This window comes from Tinamus guttatus, unplaced genomic scaffold (assembly GCF_059628265.1).
Source record: "Tinamus guttatus ecotype Peru unplaced genomic scaffold, ASM5962826v1 Tinamus_guttatus_pri_ptg000530l, whole genome shotgun sequence".
Taxonomy (NCBI): Eukaryota; Metazoa; Chordata; class Aves; order Tinamiformes; family Tinamidae; genus Tinamus; species Tinamus guttatus.
The window spans coordinates 942051-969034 of NW_028289064.1; the positions used below are offsets into that span (position 1 = coordinate 942051).

The window sequence follows — 26984 nt, forward strand, 5'->3', positions numbered from 1 at the left end:
CCCTCTTTATCAGAGAAACGCGAGCAACAGAGCTGCCCAGCCGTGGGCTTCGTGGGGGCTTGGGACGGCCTCCCCATCCCCGGGACAGGGAGCCAACCCAGAGACTGGGGCAGAAACACAGCAACAAAATTCCCAGGACAGTTCAAGCCTGTGGCAATGGGTGATAAGTCCAGCTGAGACCCACAGATCCCTATCTTCCTTCCCATTTCCTTCCTTTTAGATTAAAATTAATTGCCATACGAACCTTTAGAAGTCTTCAGAAACCCAGGAAAAACTACAATTCAGACAAGCCAGCCATCCAGTAGGGCCCTTCCTGCTACTCGGCACAGATGATGTGCTCCTGCCAGGCATCCCAAAGCCCTAGTCGCACACGGGAGGACAAGATGGAAGGAATCTCCCAACAGGCACCGAACCTCCTGCTGACCCATCTGTCTGCAGCAGGGAGAAGGTGACAAGCCAGCACAAAGCCAATGGCTGAGGTGCTCTGCTCCCAGCTCCGCTCCGTCCTCCCTCCCACACGTCGCCTCCGCGCTTCCCACAGCCAGGAGCGCCAGCCGCTCTCCCGCCAAGCGGCATCACTGCAGCCGCCTCGCCAGGCCTTCCCCCGGGCGCAGCAAGCTGCCAACCTCGACCCATTCCCTTCTCCTCCACTCATCCCCGCCGCCTCTCACCAAGACAGCTACAGGCTGCTTGCAGAAACGTGCTGCACTCGCTACAAACGCCATACTAGTAAATGGTTTGGGTGTTAATGCGTCAACTGACCAACTGGTCCTGTTAACTCCACCGAAAAGAGCAGTCACAAAAGAAAATCAGCACACGCCAAGGTCTGGCCAGTGCGCCTGTGTTTACTAGCTTGCTAAACCTTTTTGCTATCTTACTCTGATAAGGAAGGAAAAAGTTCTGAATTCGCTCGTGAAAGGGAGCTTAACCAGAGAACCGAAGGACATGAGAGAAGTCCAGGGAGGACAAATGCTTCAGATGCAGGAATCTCACCTGCTGTCTCACTGATCAAAAAGCGAGAAATGTTTTGTTTTCCCTCTTTTGCCTCCTTTATTGCACCAGTACTGAAATTTTATACAAAATCAAGGGAAAGAAAGAAAGAGCTGAAAAAAACATTGTGACTAAAAGAAAGCCAAGGCCAAATCAACAGTTGGCTTTGTTTCAGCTCCAAGGGAAAACAAACTTCAATGGGGAGCAGAGCAAACACTGGCAAGGGTGATCACTTGCAGGCAGGAAAGGTCACACACTTTACACAAACATGCTGGAGCAGAAGATTTCTCTCCAGGCAAACATCTCCCACTGTCACACATCTTCCTACTTACAAGATACTCTCCAGAAAGACAGGATATTTCAAGTCTTCCGGGTGCACGTAACTGGCTATCGAATACAACATTATGATATTACAAAGAGCCAGGCTATCAGAGAAGCCTCCAAGGTTCAAATCACATTCAGCAGATCCCCATGACCCAGCAGGAGTTTCACAGCTTGGCCAGGCTCCAGCTCCCTTTGGTTACACACACTGGATGAGCCAAGCACACGCACGAAGCCTTCTTCCCTGCCTCAAAGTGCCTGGCCAAAGGACGTACGACCACCGAGTTAAAATATCTTAAGATATTTAAGATATCCAATGGTTAACCCAAAGTCCTACAACTTCTGTTTACAGAAGATAAATAATCAGCAAAAAAGTAGCTTGTCTTAAAAGACAACAACATATATGTGACTCAGAATGACAATTTATAGGGTATTCTGTGCATTGGTTACATTTCCAATACTGCAGCAAAAGAAGTCAGGGCCAGGTTTTATTTTTTCAAAGAAAATACATTTTCATAATCAAATCAGTTCAGATAATATTAAAAATTCCTTATTTTTTATTATAACCAAGTGAGTAATTAATGGGAGAGCAGTATAACTTCATTTTAGACATCACATACATACAGGAAATGGCAGTTTTGCAGGAGCAATTCTGACAACAGCACCATATATTATTTCCTATCTCTCTATGCAGGTGCAACCCAATAGCAGCTGAGCTACTACACAGAGCAACATCCCCTCCGAGAAGCCTGGGGCACACACGGCCACTCCACGTCACATGGCCTTAACCACTACATATCTTAATGGGCTGGAAACCCCAAACAGAAAAAACACTGTTTTAGGATGATTAAGTAGTAGTAAATTCACTGCTAGCAGGTATGGCAGTATGTTACCAACTCGCCCTGTGCAAGAGGTTGATTGCCTGCGATTTACACAGTTATCACTTGCTTGGTTGTTGCTCATACTTATTTGCACAAACCTGAAAAGCAGATCTTTACAGAGCTCCAGTATTTGCATTTAGTACTAGCTAAGGTCAGGCTCACTTTGTGGCTGCCTCAGCAGTAACAAGAACTACTTTTAAAAAAAAAAGAAAGAAAAAAACACTCCTTCCCGTTCAGCTTGTCAGCTTGCTGAGAGAGTGGTTTTAGCCCTGTCAACGCAGCAACATGCCATAACGTATACATTATCAATCAAACCAGTACAAATGCTATCGATACTGAAACCCAAAGGTTAACAGGGTCCTACTCTGAAAGCACCTCTGCATTAAACACGTTCTGGTGTGAAACATGAGCCCTCCACACCTACTGAGACTGCAGCTGACAGGACTTCATACACCACGAGCTGCCCATCTTTGACACTATTGCTGTGTGCAAGTAAACACTGCCAGCGCCATGAAAAGGCTCTCACAAAATACTCCTACCACACAGAGAACTCCCATGGATGACTAAATGCACAGGGGAGCTTCCTTTAAGCAAAGGCACAGATATGGCTTATTCAAGGGGCTGGCTTCGTACAAAGATTTGGGGGATCTCTTTGATTTTACAACCCCTAAAAACAAATACACATAAAAATCACAAAAGCCCGGTAGTGATTTAAGAATTTTCAACACTTCAGCTATCATGTCTACCCATACATTTTTAATACACAATAACCACTTTCACCTTTATTCATGAAGTTTCAATTCCTCTCTACGTAAAAGCAGGATATTTTATGTGAACTTTCAAACCTGTATAGTTCTCTTCTGATGAAGACTACAGGGACCTGAAAGATGGAGCTTCACAGTGTGTCCAACCGTGCCTGCCCCTAACAGTTCCCAGAGGGAAGCAGCAGTGATTCAACATCCACAGTGGTGGAAAGGAGAGATTGCTCTTTCCCAGCACACACTGGCCCAGGGACTTCACCAACAAGCATAACGGAGCGATCTTCACCTGCACAGTAAGGAAGCCTCTCCAATTTCTCTTTCAGAACATGCCAGATTCTTCTTTCCATCTTGCCAAAATCTTACAGCCAGTTCTGATTGCTGGCACTGCCAGGGTCCGAAAAACCCTCATATCCCCATGAAACAAGGCCAACATACACAGCGAGGATGCAAATTTACTTTATTTCTAACCTGTCACCTTTGGGGCAGGGAACTCTCCACGGAGCAGCACTCTTGGCCTCTTTAGACTCAGGGAATCAACACACTTCCTACCTGCTCCCAGTCTCCAGTGGCAAAACCAAGGTTGTTAATGCTACATGGTACTATAACTCAATAAATATCCTCTTCATTTCATGCATATTTTAAAATTTAGAATCTATCACACATTTTTGAAAACCAGTGTTCACATGGCAATTAGGTAAAAGTTATAAAGGAAAAAATTCTTTAAATCTGTAGCTTTCTCTTAGTCCTTTGTATTGGTTCCATAGAAGATAATTGGCTGACATAACTTTTTTTAAAATATGAAAGTAAAACAATTATACCAGGATTTTTGCCTACCAAAGGCACAATATGGCAGACAAAGATAAAACTCATCAGGCTCCAGCCTGCCACAGTCTCAAATGATATCAGCAATCAACTTCAACACACGTGTGAGCAGATTTGAAAGGAGACCCCGTGACAGGAGCCTGCAGATTAAAAAGGCAGATTCAAGCCCCTAAAAGGGATTACAGTGTGGAGATAAATGAGAGCAGGTGTCCTCACTTATCGGGAATTAGCCTCAGCGTAATTTAGAATGTTCAAAGGCCTGTAAATAAATAATTGTAGGAAAAGAAAATAATCGGTTAAAGAGCTTCATTATTCAGGGATTAAATTTCTCCAAATTGAAGAAAGAGTTTATAGCTAGACAAAACATACAGACACTCCTCCCAACAGATCAATGTCTCCACAGAGCCCACGGTTATCCATCCCTGCAGCTTCTCTGCTCTCCACACACTCGCAGTTTTGTTCCAATGTTAGTTTTGCTAGAAAAGGAACATTCAGTCCTACAGCATCAAACAACAGGATAAGGCTGCTTTTGTTGGAGGATATATTTTCCACTAGGAAACAAAACAACATTGCTAATCGATACAGAAATACAAAAGCATTTTCTCACATGTTAAGCACTCTAGAGCTCAGGCACGCATGTAGAGAGGCACAGATGTAATTTTGATAAGGGTTTCTCTAAAAATAACACAACTGGAGTTCCTTGGTATTACAATTACATACTTCAAGTCTACTAAATCTTTTTTTTTTCTTCAAAGAGAAGAGGAGAATAACCCAGACAAATCTTTTACATATTTTGATGCTACAAGACAGGCTTTAACGATGGAGTTCCTGTATCTTAATTCTACAGTGCCATGCCAGCAAGTTATTTTAATTGAATAATAAGCATGCCTTTTACAGCAGCAGCTGTACCTGCTCATGAGACTTGTGCTGTTTTCACTGGTTATCTCATGTTGCATTTCCTTACAGTAAGATCTGGATTCCTGTCTTTGTGCTTGCCCATGTTATGAACGGAGGAGCACAACAGAAAAATGACAAAACAGTATTTGAGAACAGGAGCTCCCCATTATTCTGATTTAACGACTGATCCACATGCAGAAGGAAATATTTTCACGTAACAATGGAGAAACAAAACACAGGATCAAAAAGGTCAAGAAGAGTATAAAGAATCACTTAAAATGGAAAAGAAGTTGCTAGACTTTCAACTATAACTAGAAGCTTCCGAAAAATTACTAATTTCAAAAAACAAGATGTTTACTATTCAGAGTAAGGAGAAAACCCGAACACATAATCCAGAAGGCAGATGATTCTTCAGTATTCTGTGGGGATTTCTGCAAGCAGTCAGCATGAGGTAAGGAAGCCCAAGAGAATCAGAAAAGAAAAAAAAAAGAAACAGATTTTTTTTCTCGAGCATGAGAATTAATTAATCCATAAAGAATATACCAGTAATGATACAAATAAAACTGGAGGTACTTCCTGATGGGCTGAGGGCCAACTTAATTTTAATCAAGCTGATAAAAGAGTAGCCTCATGAAGCAAATGGGTATCTGGATTATCTGACAGCATGAACAGAAACTAGAATTAACAATGTCAACACTTGCTTATAATGTTTTTCTTGACTTAAAGCAACATCTTCCACTCCATAATGAACTGAGATGGTGAATGCCAAAAACTCCTGCCTGCCTGGAGTTCAGTGCCCATCACTGAACACTTTTGAGTTAAAAAGCAAAAGCCACCAAAACATCTCTGTGCTTTGCCTTTGGTATTGCCAGCAGATTGTCCTGCTGCTCAGCACAGCCCGGGAATGCAAGATACAGAACGAAACTGAGACCCCAACACTGGCAAAAGACTCTGCACTAAAATGCTCTAACATTAGGTGTGTGGAGGGGAAAGGAAACTGAAAACATGAAACTCTTCCTGTGAAGTTTCACTTTTGCTGCTGTGTTCTGTTAGCACCCTTCCAAGAAAACTGGGCTCACATGGGGAAATCCACTACAACTAGACAAAGATGAGTGTTTTCTTCTAGAAAACGTGTTTTGTACAATATCCTGGACTGGATTACTCAGACAGCTTTATTACAGAAGTTATGTCCTGTAGGATAGGGAAAAATAGAGTTGAGATGGGGGCTAGCTGGGGGACACTGGAAGGGCATGTCAAATATGAGGGTACCTTAAAATTATACAGTCATTAAAGAAAAGCAGCCCCACACTATACTGCAGTTACCAAGCAGATGTCCCAGGAGGATGTGGTACTGCAAGCTGACACTGCAGTCATGCAGTGATGGTCATGAGTCTGTGGCATTAATGTTTTGATGCCCTTATATTTCCAGTGAATAGAAAAAAATTGACAAGAGATCATACTTAAAGAAGGATTAATGTTCAGACCATTCTGTTTAGGCTAATCAATGACTGATACTCTAAACCCTTATATTTATTTTATATAAAGTCTACCTAGAATCTTGCTTAAAAAAAAATACTTTTAATCCCCCCTCCATCACAGCAACTTTTATATGATTAAAAATATTTTCGGTAGATATCTGTTTGCATATCCTGGTCTGAAGTCTAATGAGAAACAAAACAGAGCAAACCTATAATATGTTACTTTGACAATATTTTTAAAGCTGTCCCTTACACAGTTCAAAATTAGAGGGTTTAAATCTTGCCTATTTTTATAAAACTTCTGTCATAGAACTTCTTTACTTTGAGGGTGACAGAGCCCTGGAACAGGCTGCCCAGAGAGGCTGTGGAGTCTCCTTCTCTGGAGATCTTCCAAACTCGCCTGGATGCCACCCTGTGCCACGTGCTCTGGGTGTCCCTGTTGGAGCAAGGGGTTTGAACTAAATGATCTCTAGAGGTCCCTTCCAACCTCAACCATTCTGTGATTCTGTGAGGTCCTCTTTGGTCATTCCTGAAATTGCAGTAAAATCTCTGTGTTGCCTAATGCTAGTTTACAAAGTCTGGATATGACAGCAAATAGGCAAAAAGTGGTATAATTACTGTCCTTGGCTCTTTGTTACCTTTCTCATCTCTGTGCTTGCTCCTACCTACTTCTGGTCACCTCTTGTAACTTCACTGATGTCTCAAGTGCTCTTTTTCCGAAATAAGAAGATTTATACACAAATTATGAACACTCTTTTGGAGTTCTAAAGCTTCTCTTGGCTAAAGATGAGAAAACCAACTGATCAGGGATCTCCAGTACAGACTTTTTGTGATTAATAAAGCTGTTGGACTAACCTAGTCCAGGATATTCTGGAAGACACCTTTTCTAGAAGAGAATACGCACATTTATCCAACAGTAATGGTTTCCCTGTAAGCCCAGGTGCCTCATCAGTGTCTTGACAGTGCTCACAAAGACAAAGCAGCAGCACAAGTGAAACTGTTCAAACACGTCTGGTTTCCAGTTTCTCTTCCTCTTCACACGCTGCTCTTCAGCAGAAGATAGGAGATTAAAAGCATATACTAACATAATAGCTTTAGAAAATAGTTAGCCTTGTTCCTCTTCCCTGTCTGTCGCCAAAACCAAGAGTAGGAAACAGAGTTGATGGTTTCAATACATTCACATCAAACTGGTATTCAAGGACTTAGAGAAACAATGAAAACTTGCAACATTTTTGTCTCATTGCCCTGTCTCAGCTGAGGCAGCAGCTCCAGCCGCCCAGCGGAAGGCCCGGGGCGATCACGCTTGCACAGCGGCCTCACGGGCTGTCCACGTAACCCAGGCCCAGCAGCACGAGTGTCCGGCGTGCGCCTGCTGCTCCCGTCGCAAAGCGCCCCCGCACGCGCCCCTGTGCCTGCGAAACCCGGGAGCATCGGCCAAAACCGTCCCATGGACAGACCGACCCAGCAGCAGCCAGCTCCAACCCAGACGGTTCTGAACAGGTAAAGGCCATTGCCCAGCACTCTGCAACCAGGTAGCTACTGTGAGTGGAAATAAGACACTTCACTCAAAGCAAGTCAAACAGAGCATTTAATGCTAAATCCATGTTCTCTGGAAGAGCGAAGTTGCTAGTCTTCTCTAACATGTCCCAAACAGCTACGTGTAACACCATGTTGACCTTGCAAGGCTGTGTCCTTCACACCTTGAAGACACACCCACAAGAAAACTAAGGATGAAGGACCAAATTAGGGAAGGATCCCTAGTTTCTGACTGCAACTATTCCTAGGAATGTTTTCTCACCTTTCTTTCTCTTTTCCTGAGAACAAACAACTAAAGGGTCCTATTGTATGGTGTTTGGGAAATGAAGAAACAAGCAAAATAGATCTTCAGTTCTTATCTGCTCTATTTGATTTACATGTTCCTGACAGCAAGTTCTGTGTCCCAACTGCCTCTACATTCACACAGAGTCCCTACTTCTCTATAGAGAAAGAAGAGCTTTAGATTTTGTGTAGAACATTTAGTTTCTATTCAATAAATCTGACAGCATGTATTTTATTTCAAATGAAGCAATTTCACTACAAGGACTGTATTGACTCTTTACTTGTCCTGAACTGACAGAAAAAGATTTGACTTCAGGAGATGCGTAGATACATCACCTTGGAAAATAAGAGAGGCAGATTTTCTTAAATGGCACATACTACTGCAGTTCCACAGAGTTCAGTAAAGCTTATTTACAACAGATGAGCATTTGACCCAAAGTGAGTTTCAGAGCTGACAGAAGGGTATTTAAACAAACAATTTAGGGATGCTGAAATTCCTGTGACAGTCTGTAGTACCAGTGAATAAAACTGCATTTCCCTACCCATTCTCCATATGTCTTAAAACATATTTCAAGTGCTTTCAACTCTCTCATAAATGTTACTTATTGACATGGAAACTGCTTTTCTTGATAGACACCTATTGTTATTTTAATGCTAGCCTGCAGCATGAAGATACTCTCCTTAGAGAATTGAAACCTTTTAGAAATAGGAAATAAAAGGATTTCCATGAAGGGAAAGAGCACATACAATAACTTTAAAATGAATCTTGTTGTCAAGATTCAGATACAGTATTTGCCAGATTAGTTAATGTCCAAATCCCCTTCAGCCTTCCCTCTAAATCTCATTAATCCTTTTTGTTTAATCCCATCTTTCTGGTGAACAGGGAGGGTTCAGAGGACAGCTCTACCCTCTTCACTGCTCACTGAGCTTGGAAACACAAATCATCCAAGACTCAATTATTAACAGGTGAAGTGTTTTTCATCACCACAACCTTCATCTGCAGTAATTCTTTGATTGTCAATTATTTACTAGGTCAAAATACCCCCATGGAGATGATAATGAACCCTTTTAATTAAAGGAATGACACTAATGGAAATAATAGTAACTATCAGCATATTAGCTATCTATGTAATATATATTTGCATGTGCCTGGTGGCAAGTTCTGCATGTCTTTACAGTGAGACAGTGGCTCCTTCCTCATGTCCGATTTAAGCTCCATTCAGAAAAGACACTTAAACATTTCTGTTTATTTTATGGGAGCAGAAAAGGCCATCATGACCCAGTCCTGGGCAGTAATTCCATCCTGCTAGGATAAGCTTTCCTGATGGAGAACAAAATCCCCGATGCAACAGGAGAAAGAGAAGACAAAGCAGAAGAGGAGGATCTAGAGGAGTGGATGAACAAAGAAATCAGACACAGTACGATGAGCAGAGGCCACTGCATTTACCATCAGCACTAAACTGTTTTCTTGAAGCAGGTCTTAGCTCTTTATTCCACTGTAAGGTGAAAACGTATCACCTGGCTTGTACTTGAAAAACGCTGTTGAGATCTTTCCAGAGATCAAACAGGCCCGAGTCAGATTACTTTCCAGATTACAGAAGACAACAGCGTTAAAACTTTATCTGCGTGTACCTTCCCTTTTATTTCTAACAGATAAAAAAGTATATCCATGTTACTTAAAGAAACTTTAACAAGTAGAATGAGGTTAATAAGAGTATTTATGCATGAGATGCCACATCACTTTCCCCAAGTGCTCTGATGAAAAGACAACTTGTAAGCATCTTGTAGGGGCAAGCCCAATGTTTTCAACTGTTTTAACCAGCTCTACTCTCACACAGGCCCCATGTAGAAATGAACTTACCATAGGACTTAACTGCAAGATAAGAACAGGCTCAGGTGCTTTAATACTCTTACAAATACAAGTGCTTTCCAGCTTGCCATGGATTGAGTATGCAGCTCAAGGGCATTGCTGAACGGAAGCTTCCCAATACCTACCTACACCGCAGCACCCTCACCAAAGGTTGCTATCTGGAGATAACTTTTTTTTTTTTTTCCTATTCCTTTGATAGATTATCCTTAGCAGAATGTTGCTGGTGTACCTGCATGAGAACTGGTCTGCCCAGATGAAAAACAGAATTAGAGTCCCCAACAGGGAAGCGACCCCGGCTCAAGAAAGTCAGCATATCCTCTTGAGATCTGGGTACTTCCAACTCATTTCTGTCACATGAATGAGCCGAGTGGAGCCGTAGAGCTCCTCTGGCAACCTTGGCGGCGCAGCCGACCTCCCACTCCCGTGGGTCTGTTAGCACAGCACGACTGCACCAGCAAAGCCACCGTGGGCATGACGGGGCGGCCAGCGAGCGGAGCAACAAAGCCACGCGCCGCCTCAGCAGGTCTCCACAGCAAACCCGCCTTCGGGATGTGAAGCCTGAGCAGGGCTGGAGAGCCCTCCGACCTGCAGGGCCCCAACCCAAATCTTCTTGTGCACAGGAGCCACAGAGCACGAAGTCAAGCAGAGGACAGTGAGGGAGCAAGAGCCCGTCCGCCCTCCTGCCCACGAGCTGCAGGGGGCTTCACGGCAGCGCGGGCCGGGCGCGCTGAACCCCACCTGAAGGGCCCGCGCGCAGCAGCCCCCGCTGCCAGCCCTGCTGAGGAACAGCCGCCTCCTCGAGCACCGTGCCCTGCTCCCACCTCGGAGCTGGGCCCAAATAGAAACCAAGGAGATTCCGCATTTACATGAAGAAAGAAACACAAAAATATGTAGTTAGAGAAGATTTACATACAGCTGGACACTTTGAAGCTGGGCAAAGTTTCAATTACAGAAATGGTAATTACCAAGAATTTTCTTCCATGAATTGCAAATCTTAATAATGCCACTAACTAAATCCATTTTCAGCTTTTTACTTAGAAGAAAGCAATGTATATGCATTCTACCTCTCTTTAAAAATAAATAAGTCCCCCAACTTCAGAATATCTTTCAAGAATTGCAACCCAGGCAATGCAGTTATTTGTAATCGCAGACTGTAAGCCAACGGATAAACTCCTCATGACATACGATCTTCCAACAGTCATGGAAGAGAAGATGGAGATCAAAATAGTTTGTTTAATGCTATTTAAAGTCCAAAGATATAGGAAAAATAAAGAAATCTTACCCACGTATGGATAACTATTGAGAAATCTGAGAGAATAAAGATTACATTATTTGCTTAGCAGTAGCACATGCAGGAGAGGTAGGACCTAGGAATGTGCAACAAAGGTAAAAATGCATTTCTCAAAACTCACGGCAAAATAGAAGGGGTCAAACAGGAAGGGCAGGAAGATTAGAGGCAAGGACTCTGCATGATGAGGGTGCCAGAAGGTTGGACTAAGGGCACAGACTGGAGGCAAGCAAATAGACTATGGTAGAAAAAAAATCAAAAAGGGAAAAGAGGGAAAATCAGAGGGCAAACCTTTGCTTCCTGAAGCTCCTGAGCAGTCCAAGGTTGCACCTGGGCTTATGCCAGACAGTCACGCCAGGAGCAGAAGGACACGGAGCCGGCCGTGCCATGCACAAGGCCGCGCTACCAGTCCCACGAGGCCAGGGCCCAGCCGAGCCACCGCTGTCCCCTCATGACACACACATCTGGACAAGGGCCCTACTTCATTGTGAATAACCCCAGGCGTGAGCCACTTGGCTTTGAGCCCCAGATACACCGCTACCCACGTGAACCCGTTTACGGGTGACCCACACATGATCAGGCACAAAAGGACTCTTAAGGTCTCTTCTTTTACTCCCCACAGCCATCATAACCTCACTACTGCTGAACTGGAAAGAGGTCTATGATTCTATTTTAAAGTTTATATTCCAAAATTAAAGTGTGCACAAGGAAAAAAAAAAAAAAAACAGAGCCAGATTTGTTGAAAATAATAAGAGCAGTTGTTTAAGTTCCCATCCTCCTGCAGTAACATAATGCTTCAGTGTTTGGATTGCATAAACTGTGATTCAAATACTTGTTATAAAAATAACTGTTTGCTATAATACTTTTAAAGAAATATGACTTGAGGTCAAGAGCCTACTTTTCACAAAATATTCATTTCCAGTTAAATTTGTCCAGGCAATGTCCCTTTCACTTAAATATCCATTTTGCCAAGGGTGCATCCTAGATGTAACATTTAGATCACTACCCATATTTGAGGTTTAAAAGGAATTTTTGATTGCCTTAGCTTTCAAGGGCCGGCTTGCCTCATTTTTCTCTACAAAACAACTAGTTAAATCTCTTTTATTGCAGAGCCTGGATCTCCAGGACAACCTCAGCTACAGGAATCCTCCCCATACCTAAACTCTCTACAAAGTGGGCACACAGCCCTCCATAAGGAAAATCAGCCCACATCTGATTTCCTGCTGTCTGATACGGAGAGGAAAAGTGTATACGGGAAACCAGACACATCATCCTGATGGAAAGAGAACATTTGGCTGCAGGCAGCACAGCACTAACAGCCCCTTCACAGCCCTTCAGCCCACGCTGCCGGATTAACCCGTATCAGGATTTCTGTGAGGGAGTCGCACGGCAAAGCCGGGAGCAGGAAGCGCCCCCGAGCGCCGCGCAGCCCCGTAGAACACTCGGGTCGACGGAGGCAGAGCCGCCCGGAGACTCGCATGCAAAAGACCTTGTCAGTCGCCTGTGAAGCTGGATTTTATCTTGATGCTTATCCTACATCTAGGCTTCAAACCTACTGCTTAAAATCTAAGTAATAAGAATGAACTACCTAAGACCACACAGCAAGAATTATCAAAACATTAATCAGAGCAAGGGTTCTTGCATGTTCATTTCAGAATCCCTTTTCAAAAAAAAAAACGCTTAGGCCAAATGCAAATAGATCTATTATTATTACTTAATATTCAATAATATTTGAATTTCAAAATATGTACATGAAAAAACATTTTGAGAGGTTAGTTACGTTCCTATTTTAATAGTGGTAAGGGGAGAGAATTTTGGATTCCCAGGTCACGTGGAACACCTCACGGAGGTCAGGGAGCTGGCAGAGCTCGGTCTGGCTGCAGCTGCAACCGTGTTAGGAACCAGAAAGGAAACATTTGCTACCAGAACCTGAAACTCCAACAGAGACAGAGCAGAATAATGTGTCGTATGTCAGCCAAAACAGTCTGCACTAACTAGACTTGGCTTTCGGAGCGTTATCTGTTGATTTCAATGATATCGGTTCATAAATTTATTTAATAAAACCAAAACCAATGCACAAAGCAGAGATTGCCGAAAGCAATAAGCAACCTTTAAAGGAATGTATTCTTTTTCAGGTAGAAAGATATGATGCTATAAAATACTAGAAACATTTAGGGGAATAAAAAAAAAAAAAGACAGCATCTTTATGCCTGTCCTCCACAACTAACAGAGCTAAGGCTCAGTGGTCCTAAACAAAAAGAGAATGAAACAAACAGCTATTAAAACAGACTGTGAAGACCCTGATTTGTGACAGTGGTGACACAATCTGCGGAACACGCACAAGGCTGCAAATGAAATGAAGCAACTGTCCAGAAGCAGAAATTTCTATTAGAATTGATCTGAATGTTCCTGATCAAAATAGGTCTTTTCTAACCTACTTTTCACGCTGGTTGTTTTAATAGAGGTCTCTAAAGAAGGGGAACTGGAGTAAGCCAAACTAATAGCAGCTACAGTTTGCAGAATATAAACTGTGTATGAGATGTTATTACCACTGGACAATATTTTTCAAGCTAGAAATGCAGATGTGACTTAGTACTCTGAACACAGGGCTAAGAGTGAAGACCTCTGACTACTCCTTCGAGGTCCCTACATCCCTCGCTTCATTTTACAAAACAGCCCGGCTCCCAAAGCAGCTCCGATGTGTCATTACTGCTTGTAGAGCTCACTGTCTGCAGCCCGAGAGCTTCCCTTAGCCAAAACAGGGCACTATGATGCTGAACAAAGTAGGGCAGTTACACCCCCAAACTCTGGATCTTAATATGGAACCCCTTCCTCAGGAAGGTCAGGAAAGATGACAAAGAAACTGCAATATTTTGGGATATAAAATAGAGCTATCGCTAAATGCTGAAGAAAATGCAGCAAAACCTCATAGTTTCTAAATTACTTTCTCCCTAGAGAGTTCATGTATAAGCAAGAAAAATACAGGGAAACATTTCAAAACATCTTTGCTGATCAAGTAGAACTTTATTTTTCTCATGCCAGATCCTCAGTTATCGGAAGGTAATAAATTCTTTCCAGAAACAAAGACAGCAATGCGCTTCTCCAGTACTTGCAAGCATTCAGGAACATTTCATGAACATGACAGCACAGTAACAAAAAGTAACCGCCTCTCAAAACACTAATCTGAAGACACAAAGTGCATACCTAAAACAGCTTTAAGGATGCCAATAACTTGCTGATTTTCTACCAGATCTAGAAAATGAACCCTGTGCCAACAGGCTGACATCTTCCTTTAGCAACAGTGCACCTTCTGGTGGTTTGGGTATCCTGGCTGATAACATTCTGACTGGCCACTCAGGCTAGCATTTAGGAATAACTCAGCAATCCCCACTTTTAAGAATACCATTAAATCAAGCAAAAGCAGCTCTTAAAATTTCAAAGTCTCACGTTGATTTCCTCACTTGGAAGTAAACGCTTCCACTTCCAATCTGATATCTCTGGGATCTCAATCCAATAACCACAGGGATATAAGAATCATTTTACAGAGAAATCAACAAACACCCCAGATACAAATTTATTAAGTAAAGCTGAATATTCTTTGGAGGACAAGCTACAAATCTTTGAGGACAGTACAGGGAACACGGTATCACACAGGCATCAGTGCCTTCCCCACTCTAAGCACTACAGAGGATGCAAGTGTAGAAGTGTTATGTGGAATTGAAAACAGTTCACTTTTAATCCTAGAATTACTTCTATCCACAACTTTGTTTAGCATTCAAAAACCACATGGTTTTCTATAACACGTCCACATGAACAAGGACAGTAATACAAATGCCACTCAAAGTGACAAAATATCAGTATGTTTTGTTCAAGCCATTACAAGCTATGGAGGCAATAGCGTAACTTTCGCAGTGCAAACAGCATCTATGACAGGATAGTAATGGCATTTCAGTAGAATCTTTACAGCATTACCATGACCTGACAGAAACAAAACTATTTTGCAAAGAAATAAAAATGGAAGTAAAGGACACCAGGTAATGACAGACATAGATTTCTGCTGACCTGAGAAACCCCCTTAGTTCGACGATAATTGCTCTAATAAATCCTTTACAGCTTTTACAGTTTTCCAGCCTGACATGATATTAGAAACCATGATGAGAAAGGAAACCACCAAATTCTTCAAGTAGTTTTGTGATTATTTCTCGTTAATGACATAGCTCCTTGGCCAGCATCTACACTGAGTAGCCAAGGAGCAGCCTTCAGGACAGCGCTGCTTTCTCCCGTTGAGGTTGTGAGCACTGTAGATTGAAGTGAGTCCTCCCAAACAGAGCTTGGTTTGAGGTGCTGGAACTGCAGATGGGGGAAGAGTGGTGCATGGAATAGGACAGCCAAGCACTCAGCGATAGATACAGTTTCAGTTTCTCTATATAAACTAACTTGGGAAATTCAGCCCACTTCTGCAGAAAGTTCCAGCTTGGGAAACATTAAAACACCCAAACAACTCATTTCCGCAATGCTGGAGTATTTGCTTTTAAGGATGGATTACAAGGAGCCATACTACATAAGATAGAGAAGAAGTGCTAACTATTCCCGTGAAAACAATACCTAAATGCAATGCTAGGAGTATGATATCTAAATGATAAATTGCTAAGTTTAAGAAGTTTACTAACATTTACTGGCTTTTCGAATATGTTTCAGAGATCAACATCATTCTGTCATGACAGATATTAAATACTCTGCAGGATAAAATAGAAAGATCATTCCATGTGTCAAGACCGCACATAGAAAACTAACATTTATCTTAAAAAAAAAAAAAAGAAAAAAAAAACCTCTAGTTATCCAAGTTCAAATGAAAATAAAAGAAGATAAAACTTCAAAATATTTCTATGTAGCAAGCCCAGCACAAGAGCTATATGCTGTTTATGTTTTCAGCATGTAGGAAGCATTGTGTATTGCTGCAGAGCTGTCCATGGGGCAGGCAGCGGGCCTGTGCCGGGAGGCAGGACAGGAACGCGGTGCCGCTCACGTGCCCGGGAGCCCCAGCGCGCAGCGGCCGCGCTCGGCGCCGGCCTCCGACGCAGACGCGCTCGGCCGAGAGCCCCTGTGCGAGCCCTGCCCGCCCTGCCCTGCCCTGCCCGCGGGTTTGCTCCGGTGCAGCCACGGAGCCCCACCGTGAGCAGGGCCTCGCGACGCAGCGAACAGCCCTTCCTGCAAAGGAGGGCCTGGAAAGCCTTCAGCAAGCGCAGAAAATCAGGCCACTCTGTTATGACACCACAGAACAGAAAGGTTCGCTCCATTTCTTTTTAATGCATTATTCTTACAACATGCAAATCCAAGGAGGGGAACTATCTCGATCCATAGCCATCTTTATATCTTCAAAAACCTATAATTTTAAGTCATGTCATTCTGTTTCAAGTACCAATTTTCTCAGCTAAGACTGGTGATCTGTGCAGCTTACTTTAAATGAAAATCTTAATCACTTGTCAGAGCATTAATAACACTGGCCAGGAATAAGTTTAAATGTGATTAGTCTTAGCATGTGTGCATCTAAAATATTACAGCTAAATATTAAAATACCCATCCTTAAAGGATACAAATTAACTGATTTGGTGTGAACAACATAGTAAAAGCGACGCTTTAAGCAGGTTTTGTACGAGATGACGGTGCTTAATTTTGAAGCAAGGAACAACATAAAGAGCTGAAGCTGATGAGGAAGAAAGAAGCGAGCTCTGAGCGTGCATCACAAGTGCGCGCAGTGAAAGACAATGTGCAATGATGCAGGCCACAGTAGGCTCTATTTTAATTTACTCACATGTAAGATTGCAGCGGTACTTGGCTGCGTGACCTCTGGCAAATGCTTAGGTAGGGATGCAAACGAGTGCGGAGCAGCACAGAGACTGTCACAGCAGGAGATCTGGCTAAGGGAACAGGAAGGTTTTTGAAAGAGGTTCTCTTCTAAATTGGATACATGTTTTTTGGGGGCGGGGGCGGAAAGGAGGGCTATCCTTTTATGAACCAGGTATTACGAGAAATGCCTCCGTGCAAAATTCATAACTCTTAAAACCCAGTACACAGAGACGTACAAATATCACCTCGCTTCAGTTCAGAGATTCCCATAGGCCAGTATGAAGAAGGGGGGATAAAAAAACTAACTACACACAGAAGTGGCTTTAAAAGGTAGTCCACTTAAGGAGTTAGGCCAAGGTGGAGTAGAAAAATTAACATGATGGGCACATCATGAAAAGGGCTTAACAGGTTTATCAGTGATGCACAGTTGTACACTGTGACATTACTTAAGCTGGGAATGAAAAATGACCCAGTGACATCAGAGGGAGCTTATAAAGAGGAAGAAGGGGAGTCTTATTTATTTATTTATTTATAAACAGTGGGGAGAAGGAAGGAAGGGAATAATAGTTAATAAGTATCTTTGCTTTAAACAGCATGGAAAATCTCCACATAGTCCCTAGTTCATGAACAGCCTTTCAGGCTATTTCATTATGAGACATCAGCTTTGCTTCCTGCCATGGTATTTGTGAACATAACCCCTATGTGCTACGGAGGAAAAACCCACCGCAGCCAACAGGGAGATCTCATCCCGGAGCCCTCTGCTTTCAGATCAGCACTCCCAGCTCTTCCCCTGGTTAAGCAGACTGCAGCTCTGGCTGGGTGACCCCAGAGCACACAAGGAGCAAGGGCAGCCCAGCCTACAGCCAGGGTTTAGACATGGCACGTGCCAAGATACGGTAGAATTCACACACACAAAAGTTCACGTTAATCAGATTCTATACCTCTTTGGCATAAGTCTGCAACATTTTTTCCTATTTTTTTCTATTAATATTGACATAAAGAAGTATCTTGATGACTAACAGTCATGCAAAACATGCATGCCTTGAACATGCAAGTCTTGAACCCATGGCCATAATTTTCTCAAAGGAATTTCTTAGGCATGTTAGAATTCCTATTTGCAATAAATCATTGAAAATGGAAGGCTCCCTCTAAGCTGCATGATACTCCTTTTGCTCTTCCTCCAAAAATAAAACAGAGAATTTATTAGATATTCGTCACCATCACGAAGGAAAGAAAAAAAAAAAAAAAAAAAAAGTTTGTGCTTTTTCTGTCCTCGCAAGAACAAGCGAGAGCAAGGAGAGCTCCAGCAGCAGCCATCTCCAGAATAAGTCTCCTGATTCGCCCTTCCTTTTCAGGCCTCTAGCAGTACCAAAGCAGGGCACTGCAGATATACACAGTATATAACAACTGGCAAACTTCAGTTGGCTCCACTAGTACTAAAATTTCCAGTTAGATTGCTCTGAAAAGTTTGTCTTCCCTCCCTCTCTCTTACTCCCTCTTATCTTGCAAAAATCAGGGGTCATCTCCTAAAAACTCAGACCACAGCTCATTTAGTGTTTCTCAAAGTGCTTGTTTTATCCAAGTGGGTAACTCACTCCAAAGGTAAATATATGTTAGAGAAATGTATGAGCCCTTCTAGAGCCTGAACATCCCTGTCATATGGACAGGCCCAATAGCAGGGCTCTTATTCAAGGAAAACAAGAAATATAAATTTGAGGTTCACATGTCAAACAAATCTGATTAATGGTGAGCCAGTCATTGTCACCACTATTAAAAACAATATTAATCTGTACCTTTGGCAATATTTACCTATCTGAGAAACTCTTGGAAACACTTCACAAGCAATAGGGAAACCAAGGCATCAACACCCAGGATTTTCTGTTCTTGACACAGACAATCAGAGAATTGTTCTCCCCTCCTTCAGATACCTTCACACCGCTGCAAATGGTAAAAACACCCTTACAGTTCTCAGCTGTGAAGTAGCTTCCCCGCAGTGTCTCATCCGTGGGCATTTGTATGCTGTACAGCTTCAAGCAATCTATCAACAAAAGCAAAATAACTAGCCTCTAGAAATAAGATTTCAGAAGCACAGTATCATCTTACCACATTTTGTGACGAGACTGGCATCTCCGGCCAAGTGTCTTGTGGACACTTACTCTCCGATTGTCAGTAGAGGCAAGATAAGAGCAAGGTATGAAAAGGAAACTCCAAATTGGTTGCTCTTTACAGAATTAGAGGCAGCTTCCCTATTTGAAAAAATGACGTTTCCTAAGAAACAGCACTAAATACAAAAAAAGAAAAAAAAACTACAAAAAGTATTTTCTACTGAATTTTTCTAAGTGTTCAAAGGAAAAGAGAGACAGAATGCACACATGCCCTGATTCAGCAAACGAAACAACCCACCAATAAATATTTTTTGGACAAATAATTAAAAAGTTAAAAAGCAGTATCTGCCCAACACGCTCACTTTGGGAAGCACAGATACACTTACTAGTTCACCTGAACGCCTCCTGCCACTCGGGAAAAGAAAAGCGCACCCCAAAACACGAAACAAAACCCGCACGTCTCTGCCCAAAAGCCGAGGCTCTGGGTGTGGGAATTCATGGCACTGGGCAAAGATGCAGGCGGCTGCGCTGGACAACGCGGCTGCTGGAAGAAGGAATCGTTCACGGATCAACAATTGGTTCTTTCATCTCCGATTTTCTCAGGCCAGACCGCTAGGTATTTTTTCCACCCACTGATCCTGTTACACTCCATTTTTCCAGCTGCGTGTAGCAAAGACATCTGAAAGGCAACGCTCATATTTCCAGAAGGTGCCTAATCAAAAGCAATAACCCAACAGCAACGGGACGTGGGCCGCCCGCTGCGCTGGACCCATCGCTCGGCCGCGGAGCGGGACCGTCACCGCGCGGCTCCATGGAGCCCTGGCCATTCCCTGCGCTCCAAGCGGGCGCGAGGGGCCGACGGCCGGGCCAGAGTCACCGCGCCTGGCGCTGCACCAAGGGCGGCTCGTGCCGCTCCGCCAGGCCAGGGCTCCGCTCGTGCTCGGAGGAGCAAACGCGGGGAGCCCCGGTTATGGGCAGCTCGAGCACTGCTTCACCTCAGCCTTAAAATTGAGCCGCATCCTGAGGAGCCAACACAGGACACTGGGTCATTCGCGGGCGGGCAGGAAGGTGGGTTTTTTCCCCGCTGAGTGTCACGGCGGAGGCAGGGAGCGGCAGCAGGACCCGCGGCAGCACCGCCCCATCGCGGCAGCAGCGGCCGCGGGCAGCTCATCCCCGCGCCCCGGCCCCGCGCTCACCGTCGATGTTCTCGCGGTCGCTGATGTGCTGCAGGTTGCAGCCCGTGTCGTCGCGGCTCAGCTCGGCCTCGGCGCGGTAGGACTCGAGGCGGGAGTGGGCATTGCGGCGCAGCTTGGGGCTGGACGACACGCAGCACGAGGTGGCGTTGCCCATCGCGGCTGCCCGGCGCGGCGGGACGCGAGCGGCGGCCGCTCAGCGCGCGGCCATGGGCGGCGAGGGGAGGCGGCTGCGGCGCGGGGAGAGGCGGCTGCGGCGCCCTGCGGCTGCGCTCGCCGGCCGCTGCCCGCGCTGGCTCATCCGCGGAGCCGGCCGCGCCGCGGAGCGCTGCGGCAGCTAAGCCCTGCTCGGCGGGCGGGCAGCGCGGGGCCCGCCTAAGCGCTGCGCCATCGCCGCGCGCCCCTCCGCCCCCGCGCAGCGCCGCGCGCCCGGCACCAGCGCAGCCTGCGCGGCAGCCGCAGCGGCAGCCCCAGCAGCAGCAGCAGCAGCCGCCCCGGGCGGCCTCCGCCAAGCGGTTCCGGTTCAAACGGGCGGCACCGCCTCCCGCCGGAGCGGCGGCGCGGGCGGCCGCGGGGGCTGCGCGGGCGCGAGACGCCACCCCCGCCGGGAGGGCGGGGGGCCGTGGAGGGGGCTGAGGGGCCGCTGCGGCGGTTGGTGAGGGGCCGTTGGGCGCCGCGGGGCTGTGAGACGCAGCCCGCCCCGCCGCTGCCCCCGTGCCCTGCCCGGACACCCTGCCCGCTCGCCAGAAGCACCGCGGAGCTGCGCTGTGGTGGGCGGCGGGGACGGCCCCGGTCTGCCGCGTCCGGGCTTCTGCCCACGAGCGCTGCCCCGCGCTCCGTGTACCCGAGAGCTTTGTACACGGGCCCCGCGACACGACCCCCACGGGTGACTCAGGGCTCTTTAAGAACATGAACATTATTTAAGAACATCCTTTAAGCACATCCTTCAGACTGACGGTGTCAGATAAAGCTGGCTGTGGAGGAAGGGGTGGTACCCCCGCCTTCCACCAGCTCTATATTCCGAACTTTCCAGGTCAAAATCCCTCATTCAGTATAAATGTAATAAAAAAGATGGAGGTTGTGGTTGTTTTTCCTTTGTTTTTAATCTCCGTGCGTTCAGCAAATCTTATGACTGCTGGAGGTTGAGTCACAGTAGTCAAGTGGTCACACTGGTTTGATAAAAGAAACACATTAGTATGTTTATAGAAAATGCCTATGTCTTGGGAACCACTGATAACAGCAGTTTGGTTTGTCCGCAAGGCATCTTGTGATAGCTCATGTTTTCATTAAGGTCTGCCCAAGTCAGATGGTTACATTAAAGTCTTCTAAGTTTCCATGCATTTTTTTTTCTGACCACAGATCACAAAGAAAAAAGTTGTTAATTTGATGCACATGTATTCCAGTGGGGTGCAAAAAAAAAAAAAAAGATTTTTAAAAACTGTTTTGAGGATGCTTGTGTAACTAATTTGGTGATGAGCACCCCAAGTGTGTATGTTCCACTCTGCATGAGTTGCATTGTGCCTTTGAACAACAGTAATACAAGATGAATAAGGTTAGACTTAGTATTTTTGCGTGTGCTAGCATCCTCAGTATTTTGCATCTGAGCCAAAGGAAATTAAATGTATGCTGTCACTCTCATTTTAAAATGCTATTTTGTAGGATATGATGTTAACTGGTGCCTTTTGTCACTGTTGAGGTCATCCTGAGGTATCTCAGGTGCCTCCCTTCTTTTAAGATCATACTCCACTCTTCATCTTTTGGTCCTAGCCATCACCCGATGGTTCTTACACAGCTCCTCCGTTCAGGCTAGGCCTCGGTTTAAACTGTGCTTATCTCAGCAGCGTTGATTAAATCTCAGACAGGCATGGCAGAGATCTAAACAAACAAAATTTTGTAAGAATGAATCTTTCCTGACATTAATATAAAAATTAGAATAAACTGTTACTGAAAAGTCTAGCTTACTGCATTCCACATAGGTCTCTCAGTAGGGTTGGAGAGACCACTGTGGAAGAAATAGCTCTCTGCTTGGAGCCTTGGACCTGCCCTGTTAAATCCTATCATCTGGTAGGAACTGGGACATTTTAGTAGCCATTCTTATAGCCTTTTTAATCTGTACTCCCCAAATGACAAAGCAGTGATGTCTCTAAACTGAGGGTGCTAATGCTGTTGTCTTTTAAACACGTTTTTGGGGACTGATTTTATGGAAGCCGCTGTGTTGCCCTCCTGTACTGGTCCCACCTTATTCAAGCATTTTAGGCATATAGCAAACATTCTGTAATCTGTAATTTTTTAGAAACTTGTTAGCATTGCTATAAGCTTTAGCAGCTCTAAATGTGTTAGACCAAATCTTTAGTGAGATCTTGTATTCTGCACATATTCCACTAGTCTAATAAGCTTTGACAAAAAAAAAACAGGCAATAATAATGGAGATGAGTTAATTGCATACTTAGATAGCAGAACTAAATAAGACAAATTCCTTCATTAACAGACAATAGTTTAGACTTTCATGTGTATTTAAAACAAATATTCTAAAAGCAAACATTTAAAATGTATTTAGGTTATTTACAATTAGTCATCATCAGTTGTGACCATGTAATCACCATGTAGCTACTTATTTTCCTGCTTGCAACCTTTTGTTCTGATTTCTTTCCAAGATCTTTATTCCTCCTCCTTTCACTATAAAAGCTTGCTGGAGTGCTCTAATGGCAAAGGTGCTGCAACACGTATTTAAAGGTAGGGTTGAAGAAAAGGAGCACTGCTCCGGGGTAATGGTCTCCTGGGGTATCCGAGGCAAGTACAGGGGTGAAGTAAGTGTCAAGAAAGCACATTTGCTTTATTATGATTGCTTTATTTCACTTATATTACACATATGATGTAATTGTATTATTTAGTAAATGTTGGGAAAGCAAGAGCAGCTCATTACTTTGTTGATTAACTTAAATGTCATATATTTCACAAGATCTTTTCTGCTTTTGGTTGACGACAGACCATTCTGCCCTTAAGTTTAAGATTATGTATTTTCATGAGATTATCTTCCACCTCAACAACTTCATGCACTCGCTAAGGAACACCACGAGACTAAGCCTTTGAGGAGTGCCTGGGTTTACAAAGTGCTTATTCCTGCGGAGATATTTCTTAAATCCAAAAGTGTCTCCATTATAGAGCAGGCAATGATGTTCAGTAGGTTAAATACCCATGATGTAACCCATAAAATTTTGCGCTTGAAATCTTCCTGAACTTTGTGAAAAAATGTCACAGAGTGAAACCTCCAGATGCACGTCAGTGTTTGCTCCAACAAGATGATTCATACATGTTTCAATCAAATAACATGGTAAACATAGACAGCAACATGGTGACAACCAGATCCTTTGGTTGTGATCAAGTCTCCAGAGAAGTTCCCTGAGAATTATCCTTCACCCACTTTCTCCACGCTGCCACCTCATGGTTACGAAGAGTCCTACTAGTGATTTCAGCATTAGTTATTTCTTGAAGGCTAAATATTGTTGATTTTATCCTAGAGCCAATTATTATATGGGATTTGCAAACTCTTATTTGGAAAAGCTTAAAAATGAAAATGACTGTGCACAAAGGTAAAACTATTGGCCATTGCAATAACATAATAAGAAAGAATTTTGATGTGCTCCTTTTTAGAACGTTTTATGCAGTCCGTTAACTAATACGTTTTGTTCCTGCTGTCATATTTGAATGTAAATCTCATGTGTAACAAATAAGATGATACTTAAAAAGTCAAGTATGCTATGCCAAAGGAAAGGAGAGGAAAGCAGTCACTTTTTGTAATGATGAAAGGCAAGCATATGTTAAAACCATCTGAAGGTATGTATGTTTCTGAGTCCTGCTTGGTAGCATCTCAAAAACAAATACTATGAAAAAATAAATGAAGAGGGATACAGAAAGTACTGCCTGGTGTTATATTTATCCATTACTACCACTATTTTAACTTATACAGAAGGAAAGGTTTTGTTCTCTTCTCATATGGAGTTTAGAAATACGTACTTAACCATCCTGGCCATGGAGGGCAGCCATCACAGTTAGACGCGTAATAGATATTTAGCTTGAAAGGTCCAAGATAAATTCCTGGAGAAATATCACTATTAACCCCTCTAAAATACCACAGTCAATATAATCCATGGTTACGTTTTATTTACTTACCATCCAATTGTATGTCCTTTATTTTTCAGTTTTTTTTTTTTAATCTCTAGATTAAAACTGCTCCTTCAATTAAAACTACTCCCTGGTATAATATCAAATCAAACAAATATGTCTGTATTGGCTCTTTTCTTTTTCAAGTACAGGGATATGTTTGCTGTTTTTCATGTAACAACTTGCAGACGTCAGATTCCTTTGAATTCCTCACTATTGAACTTGGAATTTCTCTTGTTGGGTCTTGAGGTATCTTTAGATGTTGAGTGCAAGTTGTGTGGCCACCACTGCCGTGTAGGATATTCTGCCGAGCGTAGATAGTCCAGTCCCACCTGGGCATTGATGTTTTGGTGTGTGATGTCTTGCTGTGGACTAGTATGTACTACGTGTTGCTTATTACAGACAGTGGAGATCTTTTAATAAAGTTAATGAAATCTAGAGAGTGATTCAGCTTAGCCTGATCTGTCTGGTCAGCTTAATCATACTCTAAATTCTGTTGATTATAATGACTAAATTCTTATAAAATATAATATTAAATTTTAGATGGACTAAAACTGCACTGTGGGAGGGATGTTAATTATTAACCCTCTAATATTATTAGTTATTATATATGCTTATTTTTGTAACTCCAAATTCAGTGGCAGTAGCAGACTTCCTTCTTCAAGACAAGTTCAGAACGTATCCTGCTCCATTCTGACCAAACCAGCAGGGCAACGTCCTTTACTGTGTTCCCCAGCAGAATGCATTTACTTATCACATCCTGGGCTGCACTTAGGATGCCCCCACCTAGAGATTTGTGCGGACAGCTCCCGGGGCAGGTTTCTCCTTGGTTTAGAAAGTTAAACCTCTGCAGGTTTACTGCTCTAGGTCTAGCCCAGCCACGATGCATCCTCCAAGGCGCCGGGAGGCTGCTGCAGTCACTCGGAATGATCCTGCAACTCTTCACAGGACTGGCATCAAGCCCTAACAAGGAACACGTAACATATGAGCATTACTGCTTAGGGTCACCTAACTCATAAATATGCAGTGATACACAAATGGGAGTTCATTCCCTGGTGAACGGCACGCTCGTTTCTCAGAGACCAGGTGAGTTATCTGACTCAGAGAGAAACAGCTGGAGAGTAACCCAAGATTTCTGCTGAAGACATGAGGAGACATTCATGCCACCTACATCATGTGTTCGACTTCAATGTGTAAATTAGGATCTTAACCTCCTGCTAGCCCATAATTCAGGGCACTAAGTCAAGACCATACTCTGAAGCATATAACCTGGGGAGAATCCTATCTATTTTCATCAGCTATGCAGGAGGAACGGGAGATTCAGGAATAGTGATACCCCTCACAGCACGAGCTGGGCTACTTCCCATACTTAGCCATGCATGGACCATATAAATGTGTATGAGGGCCAGTTCTCTGAGGCTTGAAGTGGTTGCAGAAATAGGCAGTTTTCCTCTAACTCAGGAAAGATTGTTCTTGCTTTCAGCGAAGCACTTTTAGAAATTACACTGGAGTATTTATAACAATTACCTTATAATTTGTATATTTTTAATGTATTTCTTCAGGGATGAAGCAAGATAAGATCTACCCTTGGAAGCACCCATAAACCCACACATGATGGATATGAGGGAAGATCATCCATATGGTGAGAACTGGGAGGGCAGGAGTCAGCAAAGGAGGACAAAGACAGTAACGAAGCAAACTGCATCACGGACACTTGTGCTTTATTATGGGGAAGGCAGAAGCAATTGGATTTAACCTTCTGGGTGGAATTTGGATTAGCTCTGGCACAGTTTCACATACACTTAATTCATCAGTGAATAGAGAAACTGTGCTGGAAAACTGCTGAGAAAAACAACATTGTCCCTTGTGCTGCTGTCGCAGGCAGAGCGAGCGTAACCCCGTGCAGTCTCGGCCTGTGTTCTTCTCTCTTCGCTGTCTCCCCAGCTCGCTCCTCGGTGCCAGCGCGTGTCTCCTCACATCAGGCTGGGCTGCGCTGCTTGCTGTGAGGTCTTGGCATGTGCAGAGCTGTAATTACCCAACAGGGCAGCTCAGCGACTGTTAGCAAGGGTGGAAGTGCTCCCTCCTGAACAATAAAACTGCTTGTATGGAAAAGCCCCAGCAAACAAAACAAAATAATGTGTTAAAACAGGCAGTGCTGCCACAAAGCACGTTGCCAGCTGGAGAGTCTATATGGAGCACGAACAAGAGGCTACTCTGTTTATGTCCCTTCTCGCTGTCAAGGATTCTGCTCTATAACGCGATAGCTGTTAATCCATTCGGTGTCGCACAGGTCTAGGCAAGGGTAGCTCCCTTGGTGCTAGGCAAGTGCAGCTACTCCTCATTTACGCTCAACAAGATGAGATCTGAACCGGGTCCCGCAATTCGGATGAGCATATTCAAACAGAACTGCTTTCTCTGAAATTCCTCTTCTTTATAAACAACTGCATTTATTCCAGCTCTCAAAATCTGGCAGTTTTGAGCATTGCTCACAGCAGCTTGCAATTAAAAGCATGTGTGTGAAGTCCAAGTTTACAAGTCCTGTAAAATGAGCT

At 43.8% G+C, this 26984-nt stretch overlaps 1 protein-coding gene across 1 annotated transcript in view; it reads right to left on the bottom strand.

Moving 5' to 3' along the window:
• The window catches only part of CCNY (cyclin Y), a 105385-nt gene extending 84887 nt beyond the window's left edge, over window positions 1-20498 (bottom strand). Inside the window, exon 1 of the mRNA XM_088534023.1 lies at window positions 20275-20498. Within this exon, the coding sequence (XP_088390149.1) occupies window positions 20275-20428 (154 nt within the window). The 5' untranslated portion in view covers window positions 20429-20498. The remainder of the gene's footprint in view (window positions 1-20274) is intronic.
• Window positions 20499-26984: the final 6486 nt, after the last annotated feature.